The 13,308-nt window shown below is 38.8% G+C and overlaps 1 protein-coding gene across 1 annotated transcript; it reads left to right on the top strand.

Moving 5' to 3' along the window:
- The first annotated feature begins 1,602 nt into the window (after window positions 1–1,602).
- TMEM74 (transmembrane protein 74) lies at window positions 1,603–5,636 on the top strand. The gene is made up of 2 exons (XM_027849878.1): window positions 1,603–1,714; window positions 4,511–5,636. Exon 2 carries the CDS (start codon window positions 4,568–4,570, stop codon window positions 5,498–5,500), a length of 933 nt encoding a protein of 310 aa, XP_027705679.1. The 5' UTR covers window positions 1,603–1,714; window positions 4,511–4,567; the 3' UTR covers window positions 5,501–5,636.
- The last annotated feature ends 7,672 nt before the right edge of the window (window positions 5,637–13,308 follow it).

Raw genomic sequence — 13,308 nt, 5'->3', positions numbered from 1 at the left:
GGAAAGACACTGAGTAAACCAACCACCAGGGAGCAAAAGTTTTGGATAGTACATTAGTGGAGATGAGATTGGGACAATTTCTACGTGCTGTTCAATGCAAGGAGTACCAATTTAAACTTACGCATGACCAACAGTTATTGGAGGTTTTTGAGCAGGCAGGTTACACAATGTAAATTATTTTTTAACAAGATGAATATAAGTGTGCATAGCATGGATTAGAAGTGAGACAGAGACTTTATATATGAGCAGTTTATAACTAGTAATACTAATATCAGATTCATCTACTCAAATGGAGAGGATGAATACCCTTGAAATTCTTTATAAGGAAAAGACTTTAGACCTAATCTAATTCTCTCATTATGCAGATGAGAAAAATGAAGTCTGTAAGTAACTTGCCCAAAATCACACTGATAGTAAGGGCTGAGCAGGAATCCTTTTCAAGTCTTCAAACAAGTCCAGGGTTCCTTCCACTATGCCAACAAAATTCAATTCAGTTTCACAAACACTTAGCAACTGCCGAGTGTGTGCCAAGCACCAGAAGCTTGATATATAGGTAACCTACTAGCTGAATCCCCAATTGTTGGCTGCAACAGAAAGGCAGTCAGTCAACAAGCATTTATTAAGCTCTCCTTATACACTGTGCTAAGCACTGAGGATACAAAGAAAGGTAAAAAATATGTGTCTGCCCTCTACCATTGACTGTATGACCTTAGTCAATTATTTAACCTCAGTTTCCTCATCTTTAGAAGAAGCTGATCTCTAAAATACATTCAAACAAACAAAATATATCTTATAACTTAAAAAAATTAATCGGTATAACCTCCTTCTCTTTATCATGGATTGTCATGACTTCGACTGCCTTTGAAATATGGTATGTCATTAATTTCCCTGTAATACTAGTGTTGTGTAGGTGAGGGAATGACACCTCTGACACCTGTGTGACCCTGGGAAAGTCATAGGACCATAGATTTAGAAGTAGAGACCTCAGATGTCATCTAGATTAACCTCTTTACTTTATAAATGAAGAAACTGAGGCCCAGAGAGGTTAACTGAATTGTGGGAGGTCACACTGTATTAAGCGTCAGAAACATATGTTGAGTCCAGATCTTTTGACTGAAAATCCAGTGGCCTTCCATTGTATCGTATTTAAACTTTCTCAGTCTCAGTTTCCTCATCTCTAAAATGGGGGAAATAAATTGTTGTGAAGATCAGATGAGATAATAAATAAGCTACTTTGCTAAACCTTAGAAAACTATACATATATAGTAGTCAGCCATTATATAGTAAGTACAATATAAAAGCCAGATATCATTGATTGGGGATTAGGATTCTAGAAGAAACAAGAGCTTGAGTCACTCTACACAGTGCTTAATTCAGGACTTGTAGTTGCAAAGGCTTTGGGAAACCAAGACCGAGAAAGAAGATGTGATGGAGGGGTGGGGTGAAAATTAATTAAGGGCGTTGCCCGCCCAACCCTAGGGCTGCGGCCTCTGAACTACAACTCCCAGCATCCCCAGCAGAAACGAAGAGCCCCTCCCAGCCCAGCCCAGGCACAGCCCAGCACAATCCATATAGGGAGGGCAGAGGAGCTCAGGAGGGCTACAAGTGCCTTCTCCGGTTATATTGAAGGACTTCCAGCAATCAGCGGAGGTCAGAGAAGCTCCAAGACTTCAAGACACTGGGAGGGGGGAGGAAGAAGAAGAAGAAGAAGAAGGTAGGCTCCCTTGGGTTTCAGGAAGCCGGGTAGGGAGAGAATTTTTTTTTAAGGGATTGAGGGGACGGGGGGGGAGTGTTCAACGGGATGGTGCGGACATAGAGAGCTAGGCAACGTCTGGAGCCAGGGCTCTCTGGTCACCCGGGGCTCGCTTCTCCTCTCCCTTCCCATGGCTCCTGCTATGTCTTTTTGCACTAAGTGGATGGAGACAGCCCCAGCTCAGGGTGCCAGGTCAGGAAAGATGCCGCTTGTGCAGGGGAGAAAGGGAGCTGGAGTGGGGGCTCTTCCAGTCGTGCAGGCGCCGGGGGCGCCTGGAATAGATTTTTAGCACATTACCACCGGAGAGGCGAAGAGCGCCCACGTTGCCTCTGGGTGCCCAGTGAACCTCCTCCCCTAAGAAAAGCGTTGGGGTCCGATCCGAGGATTGCTTCCGAAAGAAGCTCAACCGGACGTCCTTGGACCACGGAAATAATATTGCTTTTAATTAATGGCAAGGGCAGAGGGGGTGCAGGAAACGTCTCCTTCCCCATTTGAGATTTAATTTCATTAGCGAGGCTCTTAATCAGACTGTGTGTGTGTGTGTGTGTGTGTGTGTGTGTGTCTGTGTGTGTGTGTGTGTGTGTGAGAGAGAGAGAGAGAGAGAGAGAGAGAGAGAGAGAGAGAGAGAGAGAGAGAGAGAGAGAGAATGATAGAATGAGAGAGAACGAGAATGAAAGGAAGAAGAGAGCCCTTAGGTCGTCTCCAGGGGGATTATTCACTTGTCCATAGAAGGAAAGGAGCTGTGTAGATTACTGAGTTTAAAAGGAGTAGACTGATGGATTGAATGTCTTTTTATTATACTAAAGATAAAACAAGATTTTTCTGTTTTTTTTTCTTTTTTGTTTTTTGTTGTTCTTGTTTGTTGGGTTTTTTTGTTGTTGTTTTGTTTTTTTTTTGGAGAGAGAGAGAGAGAGAGAGAGAGAGAGAGAGAAGGGAAGTAAAGTATAACTCTGACTGTCCCTTTGCTGGAGGCAATTTTAGCGACTTTATTTAATCCAGACCATTGCAGCTTAATGAGATATTTGTGCCATAAGGTGATCAGTTCCTCATAGCATAAGGAACTGTGAAAGGTTTTCTCTTTTAAATAATGGATGAAACTACTTACCATTCGTTCATTCGTTTGTTTTCTAGAAATGCACAGTTTGGACATTTGTTAAACAATATAAAGGTTCCAGATTGACTATACTCTTCCCTGGAGAAAGATTTGTGAATTTTCAATTGAGGATTGAGGAGAAAGTCTTGTACTAGGGAAGCAGTATTTAAAAAAAAAACAAAAAAAAAAACCTTCAATAAATCACTCACTTGGAACTAAAAAGTGATGCTTTAGTTTAACCTGTGTTGAGAATGTAAGCTCTTTGTACTTATATCCCTGGGGCATAACGTTAACCTGGCAAATAAAAGGTGCTTAATAAATATTTGTTGATTGATTAATGATTGGCTACTTGGCATCAGGTGATTATTTTGCTCCTACCTCTCTGGATTGTCGGCTGTCGGAGTCACTGGATTTGAAGCATCCTATGCTTTAGGCTGTGAGCTAAATAAGTTATTATCCTGGCATCAGAACCAAAGCAAGGAAAAAGTTGCTTGAAATCCCTGTAGTGTGCAGTTCTTTAGTGGGAAGGCAGCTTAGAGCAGGGAGATAAACAGTCTTTTCCTATCTAATCCAGAGATCTGTCTTTCTATTTTAACTGACAAAGAGAATTGCTCAGCTTCATTCTTGAGGTGTAAAGAGCAGGTTTTAGTATGTAGCTAGGTGGAAGGAATAGTAGGGTGTATTGCTTTGTGATAATGTGGAAGGTCTGGAAGCAGTAACTCCCCAGTGGTTGAAAGTACTCTAGCTCCGTGCAGCAGCACAGGAGACAGCATCAGTGCAGGGAGAATGATACAGGCTTGAAATTGTGGGCAAATCTAGCAGCATTACGGGGTCATTTGATGTACCAGATGTAAGGTCTGGGAAAGCAGCTAAGAATAGGAGTAGGTAACATTTGGGCTGTCATTGTGCTTTATAGCCATCCCTATGATCCTCCTGGACTTCTAAAGTCTTTGTAACACAAATTACATCTATTTGATTCACACTCAAGGAAGTGCTCTAGAGATAATTTAACACTGCATTTATCAAAATCCAAACCAGTTCTGCACTGCAGATGGTATAAACAATGAACATTTCATTGTGTTCTACATTTCTTCTCCATTGGGTGTCATAAGGTTCCCTACCTTTTCCAGTTTGTCTTTTTCAAGAGCCGGGGTTCTGATGAATCCTATGGACCCCTTTCCAGAATAATATCTTTAAAAACATAAAATAAGAACTATAGGATTGCTAAGGAAATCAATTAAATTGAAAGCCATCTATACATGTATGTATATGTGTGTGTGTGCGTGTATTTAAAAGTTCACAGACCCCAGGTTAAGAACCCTTGCTTAGAGGAAATATATGTTTCCACCTTGTTGGAGGAATATAGCAGAAACATGTCTGAGCACCTAGATTTTAATTAGGGGCAATAGTACCTTTCCTAGGGATACTACAGCTTTCTTCTTTCACCTTTCCTATCCTGACCTTACACTCCCTGTGCCAATTCTAAAGGTTTGTCTGTACCCCATTCTCTGCTTTTTTGTCATCTTTTTTCTTTTCTGACCCTATTAGGAAAAAAAAATGGGTCTAAAGTTGCTGAATGTTCCTGTCCACTTTGGATAAATACTTTTAATAGAGAACTTTAGCTTCCATGTTGGGATCTTGTCTAATTGTGTTATTATTGGCAGAGATTTCAAGAGGATGTCTTAGATATGAGACTGCTTGGGGACATCTGAATAGCTCCCATGGAGCTCCACCACCTTGCTAAGAAGAGAGGGCAGGCGGACCAGTGCAACAATCTGGACTGGAGTTTGGGGGCTCCTCCCTGTGACCAACAGCAGATTAGAAGAGATGTAAAATTGACTGAAGCAGCAACCAGAGCTGCTCTCTGCTGCCAGAAACACTGCAAATCAACACAAAAGGTTATAGAGAATAATGAGACCAGCTCTCCTCCCACATTTGACTTTCTTCCTCAGAGAGATAGCATTGTTCAGACAGATGGCCACCCATCAGGATTTCTCAAGTTAGAAAAAGAGCCAATAATGGCTGAAGAGAAGGTCTGCCACTGCTATGCCCAGGAACTCGAAACCTCCTTCACCTATGTTGATGAAAATGTCAACCTGGAGCATTGTACTGGCAGCCTTTCTCCAGCAAAGGATGGCAGCCACCAAAGAGGTCCTGGCTGGGAGAACTTAAATGAATGGTCTCATGAGGCTGCCATGTCCCTGATATCTGAAGAAGATGACATGGGCTCTGAAGCCACTGCTTCAGGGAAGTCAACAGATTATGGCTTCATCAGTGCCATCTTGTTCTTGGTCACTGGTATCTTGTTGGTGATCATCTCTTATTTGGTCCCCAGGGAAGTGACTGTGGACCCCAATACCATCGCAGCCCGGGAAATGGAACGCTTGGAGAATGAGAATGCCAGAATTGGGGCTCACCTGGATCGCTGTGTGATAGCTGGTCTCTGCCTTCTTACTCTGGGTGGTGTGGTTCTGTCCTGTTTGTTGATGATGTCCATGTGGAAGGGGGAGCTATACAGGAGGAATAGGTTTGCCTCTTCCAAAGAGTCTGCAAAACTCTATGGTTCTTTCAATTTCAGGATGAAAGCTGGCACCAATGATAATACTCTAGAACTGTCCTTAGTGGAAGAAGATGTCCTCACGGTAGATAGTTAATTGTGGCTATGCATTTCCTTTAAAAAATGGCACAGGAGAGATTCCTATTAGACTAAACAACATGAACTAAGTGGTGGTCCACAGGTTGAGTATCTGCCCTAGAATTCCCTCAGAAAAAAAAAAAACAAAAGCAAACAGATATCATTTATTAAACATTGCTTAATACATAATGATGATTTATTTGCCTGACAAGAAAAACTTATTTATTAACCAATACCCACTGAGTATTTTCTTTGTGGAAATGTTTTTCTCCAGAATAAAAGTCATTTAGGAGTCAATTAAAGAAACTCAACTTTACAATCTAAAGCATTGATACACAAATTGAACAGTAATGAACTAGTGATGAGCATCTATTTTTATTTTTATTCTTCTAAGATGAAATAGTTCAAGAAAAAAGGTTATTTAATTTTTATTTCCCTAATAATAAATATTATTATTCTATTCCTCAAGATGATTATCTTTACTGCTTATATGTGTAGGTTATTAATAATTTACTTTGTAATAAAGATGATGAGAAGTAACCAAGTAGAGAACAGTGCAGTACAGTGGACCAAAAACTACTTGGAGGCTGGAAATCCTGGATTCAGATCTTACCTTTGATGCTGGCTATGTGGCCCTGGGCAAATCTCTCAACCTCTCAGCTTCAGTTTGCTCATCTGTAAATGAGAGATAATAATAGCACCTGTCTCACGGGGTTGTTGTGAGGATCAAGTGAGATAATACATGTAAAGTGCTTTGTAAAACCTAAAAGTGCTATAGAAATGGGAGCTCTTATTATTGTTATTAATTAGTAAGACCAACTTGACATTTTCTCAGTTCTTTTCATTCTTCTCAGTAACATTACCCACTCTGTTCATTGACCAACCAAAAACATCATGACATTTTTGAGTTTGGAACTTTTTTGGAGGCATCCCCAGATCAAGGAGGGGCTTAACCAGGTGAAATTATTTACCCTACAAAAATAAAATTTAGGGCACAAGATCAAAGTGACAAGGATACAGATCTATCTCTCAGCAGTTTGAATTTCATCCAGTTCTGTAGGGTTAGCAGTGTGACAGAACCTGATATCTGTTCAGTGACCAAAGTTGGTGATTGTGTTTTAGTTTCTAAGGTATGATTTTTTTCCATTATACTGGTTAGCAGTGCTTCTGCAGCCTGCTATTAATGGGAATAGGAGAGAACTCAAGTAGCAGACAGCTCCATTTTCTTTCCTGAGGCATGCAAACATCCAGTTGTGAACTTGGACGGTGATTAACTCAGGGATACTTCAAAATGACAATTCCTTGGGTTAGAAAAACTCACCCATCCCTTCATAGCCAGGTTCTCATCTCTTAGCTGACCTTACTCCAGCCTCCACTCACATACTCACTTCCAGTGTCCACAGCTTTTTATATGATTATGTTGCCCCATCACCTGCTGTGGCTAACAGCTGCCTACCCCAATCCACCAAACCCAAGCTAGCAACCCTAGGGTTGCAGCTGTCCTTAACCTAACAAATTTTAGTCATAATAAAAAAATACTCTGAAAAACTTGTGATCCACACTGTCCCATGAAGCTTATTCTTGCCCTCAGAAATGAACCCTATCCGCAGTCTCAGCCCTTGGAGGCTTTGCGTGTACCGTACATCCACTAGCTACGCACCATCATGTACCAGCATTTGCAAGTGTTGCTACTTTCTTTGCCTTCAGAAATCAGTAGCAGTGACCTCTTTGGTCTCATGGCTGTCATAGTCTTCAAGAGGGCTAGAGGAAAGGGGTTGGAGTGGGGCAGGGAGGTACTCACATCTTTCTCATACTTAATCACAAGTGTGCCCTCAAATATACAACCAGGGACACATAATCATGCAGGTGGTACTGGGTCAAAAGGGGGTGAGGAAGGTTGTGATCTTATCAGAAATTTCTCCTTATATTACTCAGACTGGGCCAAGCCTTGATCTGCTGCCAGTGGTAGAAGTAGCCGTCATGAGAGTTTCCATCTTAAATTTCATCATTTAAGCTTGAAAGTGCCAGTAAGACCATTCTCCAAACAGATTTGTGCTATGGAATGAAATGGGTGGTCATGATGGTTTGTAGCTGCAGAGGGTATGGGTGATTGTGGCTCTGAGTATTGTGTGTGTGTGTGTGTGTGTGTGAGACTTGAAAATATATGTCTGTAATGGAGTAAGAAGGGAAGGTGTATGTCAGTGTAAGTGTGTGATGCAGGAGTGTAAGTGTGAACGTAGGAAAGAAAGATCTAAGGAAAGAGGAAAAGAGAAGCTAGCATTTGGGAGATTAATAAAGGTGAAAACAATAAGGAAGGGGAAAATGACTGTAAATATGGCCACAAGAAGGTAGTTGGTTGTATCCAAAATCTGAATGTCATTCTGAACAGCACTGTGTTGCAGATTCAGATAAGACATTAATTCACAAAAAATTGGTCTTTGTTTTTTGAGCCTTGCTCTTTCTGTGTTTTGTAAGCTCATTTTCCTATTATAAATGTAACATCATGGGATTTGGCTTAAAGATCTCTTCTTGGGTGTACAAGACACATATTTGGTATGCTTTTGAAGTCCATGAATGTCTTAGCCATGTTAAAGACAGTGAAAATTATGTTGATGGAGAGAGGGAAATTGTACAGTAAATAGTTCTTCGCTGTTATTTTTTTTAAATCACATGCTTATTTAAGTACAGTATAGATCAACTGATTTCTTGTAATCAATTTTTGTTTTTGTTCATCAGGAAAAGAAGTTTGTTTAAGGTGCTAGGTAGAAAAAGTTAATTACCATGAGGCCAAAATTTCATCTTAGGAGGTCAAGAATCAGACATCTTAAGTGGTTTCCAAGAGACTTTTCACTGTCTGTAAAGTTCATGGCCCAAAAGGTTAAAACTTTTGATTAATCTTGACATTATTGCCAAATCAGATCACATAAGATCTGTAAATAAGGTCAAAGGGAATTTAAAAAATAAACTTGAATTACAGAAAAAAGAATTCAGAAACAGTGAAAAAATTTGTCTAGCTAATTCAATTTAAACAGTTTTAAGTGCTTACAGTATAAAAGGCACTGTGCTAGCTATAAGTTGTGGCTTTCCCAAGGCCTTCATTTCTTCACCCAGCATTTTTTAAGCAGAACTTAACACACTTTTCCAATTAAACTTTTATCTTTAAAATTTCAACTATATCATTTCACATTTGCCTGTGAATAAGACATTTCTAAGACATTTCATTCCTATCCATAAATCTGGTATTTAAGGCCTTGTCTGCAAAATGTCAGAACATCTGGGCAGAAAGTGACATGTTCAGTCAATCGCTAGTGTGTTTTATTTAGTACATTGTACATATAACATTTGGATAATTAACGCTTTTTTTACTTTTCCATATATTTCTATGCAGCTGTAACTTCAGTTATGATTACATAAAGAAGGCATGAGTTGTACTTAAAGTCCATCAATAAGCATTTATTTAACACCTGCCATGTGCCAGGCACTGTGCTAAGTGATGGGAATACAAATGTCAAAAGGAAAGACAGTTCCTGCCCATGAGAAGCTCACAGTCAAAGGAAAAACTATACAAGCTTCTTACATCATTATTCCAAGTCATTGACAAAGGACTCATTTCAAACTCTATTTTGTTAAAAGGCACTTTAGCCAGAGTGGGTAAAAGATAAGGGCATTATAGATGCAACAGCTATTGTTTTGGTCCCAGGTCTTTTATAGATATTAATGACCTTACAATTTGCCTCCATCATTATAGCAATTATTATCTAATTGGTTTGTACTTCTAGCCAGGAAGGCATGTTTCCCCCCCACAATGCTATTCTCTGATTCTTGCCTTTCAGAAATCAGATATCCAAGACATAGCATAAAGAGTTATCAGTATATGCTTCAGCAAGGTAGCCTGAAAACAGTGTGTAAACCAAAGCAATCCGAAGGTAACATTATTTTTCTGTGTTATTCCTGGGAACTAATTTCTACTGATGGACATTTTTAGCCTTTTGTTGGTTCCCAAGTAGAGGTATAGGATTTCTATGTACTTAATACCCTGTGTACAAACTTAAGAACTGTGATTCTTAGCAATTCTTAAAGTTTGCCAATAATACATATACAGAATGTGCCCTGTGTTTCCCAAGAAAAGGTATCAAGAAGATGCAGTCTTTATCATTGGAGTACCAATGTCAGTGAAATAAAACATCCTACAAGTACTGAGTGTAAACTCAAGAAATTTTGAGCTGGTGAGGTATACATCACCTCAAAATTTCCTGGTACTCAGATTCTTTGTTTTGGGCTACCCCCTTATTCCATAGACATTGAATGAAGGCATTATCTGGTGGCCAAGTTTGTACTTGTTACACACAGGCTAATTTTACTGTCTGTTAACTATTGATTACCCCTTCCTAACCCTCTCTACCCTCAATACACTGACCTAATAGGACTTTGTCAATTTCTTAGGTGCTGGCCACTAGGATTTCCCCCTTGTCAGCTAAAAATATCACATCTCAACTTTTTTTTTTTCACAGACTGTGTTAGAAGGGTAACTCTCATATGATAATGCCAGCACAGAAGGCAGGTGAAAAGCTACTTGAGGTAGGCAGGCTGTCCTTCCAAGTTCATTTCTATTTTCCTTGAATCCATTAGGGAAGAATCTGACTGAATGAAAGGGCACAGTGCCATCTGACTAGCCTGACACAACATCCGGAGCCAGATGACTAGACTTGTCTACCTATGTGCTTGTTAAGGACAAAATTCCCCGGCAGGAACATTGGAACCTGTCTGCTTTGATCTTTCATGTGAATAATCTCAGCAGCATGCCAGTTTCTATTTGGATTGTCTAACATTAAAACAAAGCTTCTGTATCAGTGCGGGATGAAGGATTTTGTCAATCAAGGTCAAATTTATTGCAACAAACAGTACTGTACTACAATAAGAATGATGTATGATCAAAAAAAATATATCTATATATATATATATTTGCAAGCTCTAGCCAATGGCTAGGTTTAGCACAACCGAGTTCTATTTCAACAAAAGTATTTCTGCAGTCCATTAAAGTTCATTGTAATGGGATTTGACCTCTATCAGGATCAGTCATAAAGAGTGACCATGAGGAGAAGAATTATAATGAAGTCTAGCTCTCTTTTCTCCAGAAGTCTCAAGAGAAAGGACCTTAACAAATTTCTTCCCTGAGGCTGATTTTTTAGCAGTGTAAGTTCATGAGTTAGAGATTTCTATTCTGCCAACTTTAATGGGCACAAATGCTAAGAAGTGCTTTGTCTGAAGAGAGAGCCCTTACACTACAGCTGATTTTAATTGGAAAAAGTGAGATCTGATTTTGTAGCTATGTCAATTCTTAAATTAAAATTTCCAGACCTACCGTTTTAGGGAAGAGAGTGAGTTGAGTGAGCCAAGTGTGGGTGTGCTCACACGTGGGTTCATGTGTGTGTATACATGTGTGTATATATGGATTTGGGCAGAATAATTTTCTTGTGGAAAGAAGGCTTTCATGGTAAGCCTTAAGGCTGACTTTAAAAGCAAAAGGAAAAAAAACTAAAAGAAGATTACAGACACTTTGTAGAAACCTTTGCCCTTTATGAAGGGGCTTTTGGAATCCACCTCCATACAAAACACCTTAATTGATGAATGTTTTGCATATTTATCAGCCCTGTGGAAGTGTTTGTTAACCTCTCAGTTTCAGGCTTGTTGCAAGCTTCTCATATGTTTTGAAATGGATTAAACTTAATATGGGCCATTATCTTATTTTAGGAAAAGTGGAAACTCCTGTTTAAGGAACAGCCAGCTTTATTTTTCTCACTGCCATTCCAAGGCCTTCCTTGACAGAACCAGACCTGAGTTTATTCTTATACGACTCCCAGAAAACAGTGATGAATTATTGCTGTTTTAAATACGTTTACAGTTTTTAATGTTTGTGGTTTTCCTAATACTTATGCCTATAATAATAACTGTTCACCAATCAAACAAAAATATTGTTTATTTGATTTTGTAAGTATAAATTTTGAATTGGTAACAGTAAAATTGTTTCTATGGTCAGTGAGCTTTCTCCTTGATTCATTTGATGCCTTATAACAGTAATTGTGTTCTATGCCATTGTCAAATAAATTTATTTATGAAGACATTTTGTTGTGTTTGTTATCTTTTAAAATTCTAGTTCTAGAGATGATCATTTTACTTTTTCATTTTTTGAAGTGGCACACCAAGTTAAATACAGAAATGATTTCTTATATGTTGTTCATTTGAATCCAACTCTTTGTGACCTCGTTTGGGGTTTTCTTGGCAAAGATACTGGACTGGTTTGCCATTTCTTTCTCCAGTTCATTTTACAGAGAAGGAAACCGAGGCACACAGGGTTAAGTGACTTGCCCAAGGTCACCCAGCTAGTAAGTAATCTGAGGCCAGATTTGAACTCAGTAAGACTACTCCAGGCCTGGCACTCTATCTGTGTGCCACCTAACTGCCCTTTCTTATATGTACCTAACTCTGAATCTAGGTATAATCCTTCATTGTACCCCCATAACATTGAACAATTTTTGATATGCCTTTAAAATGTTTTTAATTACATTGAGGGATAAAATAATGCTTTTTGAATTCTATATATTCCTTAGCATCACATTTGTAACATATATTATATGATACAGAATATGCCATATTAACATATTTTAATATAATTATGAAATTTTCAAGTGAGAAACAAATATCAAATTAACCATGCTTCTACTCTTAAAGTTGCTTTTACATAATTTCCATCCCTGTGTCATATTCAAATGATACATCATAATATGTACTATTAAGGGGAATTTTTTTCTACCTTATACATAAATTCTGTCAAGGTTAAGAATTCTGAAAAGACAAAAAAAGTTTGAGGAATGACAACTAATATTTGCTGCATCAGTTAAATGGCAATTTATCTTGAATGAGTTTTATTCTTTCATTATGACATAGACAAAATATCTGGAATCAGAGTAATTTATATTTTAAAGTAATTAGCTTATGTTTAAAATATTATCTAGATGATATTAATATCCATATGTTTATATGTGTGTATTACTTTTTGCTGGGACTGGATCTGAGATTTCATAAATATAGGGAATTCCTAGGTGAGGAAATTCCCTTTACCAATGCAGGTTGGCATATGTTCTGCAATTTATTGTCTTAAACATTTGACTAGAACAGTGAGAGGTGAACTGAATTGCCAGGCCAGCCAGTCAGTCAATAAACATTTATTAAGCACCTGCAATGTCTCAGGCACTGCAGTGAGCACTAGGTAATATATGTTAGAGTTGGGCCTTGAATCTGGTCTTCTTGGTTTCAAGGCCAGCTCCCTACTCACTACTCTGAACTCCCTTTTTTATATTTCTTTTAAATGATGGTAATTAGGACTATAGAAAAAAAATGCAGACTTTGGAGACCCTTGAAAAGCAGTCAAATAAAATAAAATTTCCAGTAGATGGTCCCTGAAAATACTTGCAATCCATCCTTAAAAAAAGAGAGAGAGACAACTATTGTCTTTATAATTCACTTAAAGATCACCTACAATATTTTGCTTTTGGACTTCATCAGCGTTTGGGAGATCTCTCTCTCCTGGTGCAGTGATTAGAGCGCCAGGTTTAGAGACAGGAAGACCTGAGCTCAACTCTGGCCTCAGACATTCAGTAGCTGGGTGACCCTGGACAAGTCACTTAACCACTGTTTGCCCCAGTTTCCTCATATGTAAAATGGGGATAATAATAGTACCTACCTGCCAGGGTTGTTGGGAGGATCAAATGAGATCATTGTAAAGTGCTTAGTATAGTGCGTGGCACATAGTAAGTACTATGTAAATTT

This window comes from Vombatus ursinus, unplaced genomic scaffold (assembly GCF_900497805.2).
Source record: "Vombatus ursinus unplaced genomic scaffold, bare-nosed wombat genome assembly UNPS02008961.1, whole genome shotgun sequence".
NCBI lineage: Eukaryota > Metazoa > Chordata > Mammalia > Diprotodontia > Vombatidae > Vombatus > Vombatus ursinus.
The sequence above is the reverse complement of the archived record's forward strand: the minus strand, read 5'-3'. Positions and strand labels throughout refer to the sequence as shown.

What these genes read in the sequence shown, in the direction of transcription:
- TMEM74 (XM_027849878.1), top strand. Translation starts at nt 4,568, where the DNA reads ATGGAGCTCCACCACCTTGCTAAGAAGAGAGGGCAGGCGGACCAGTGC.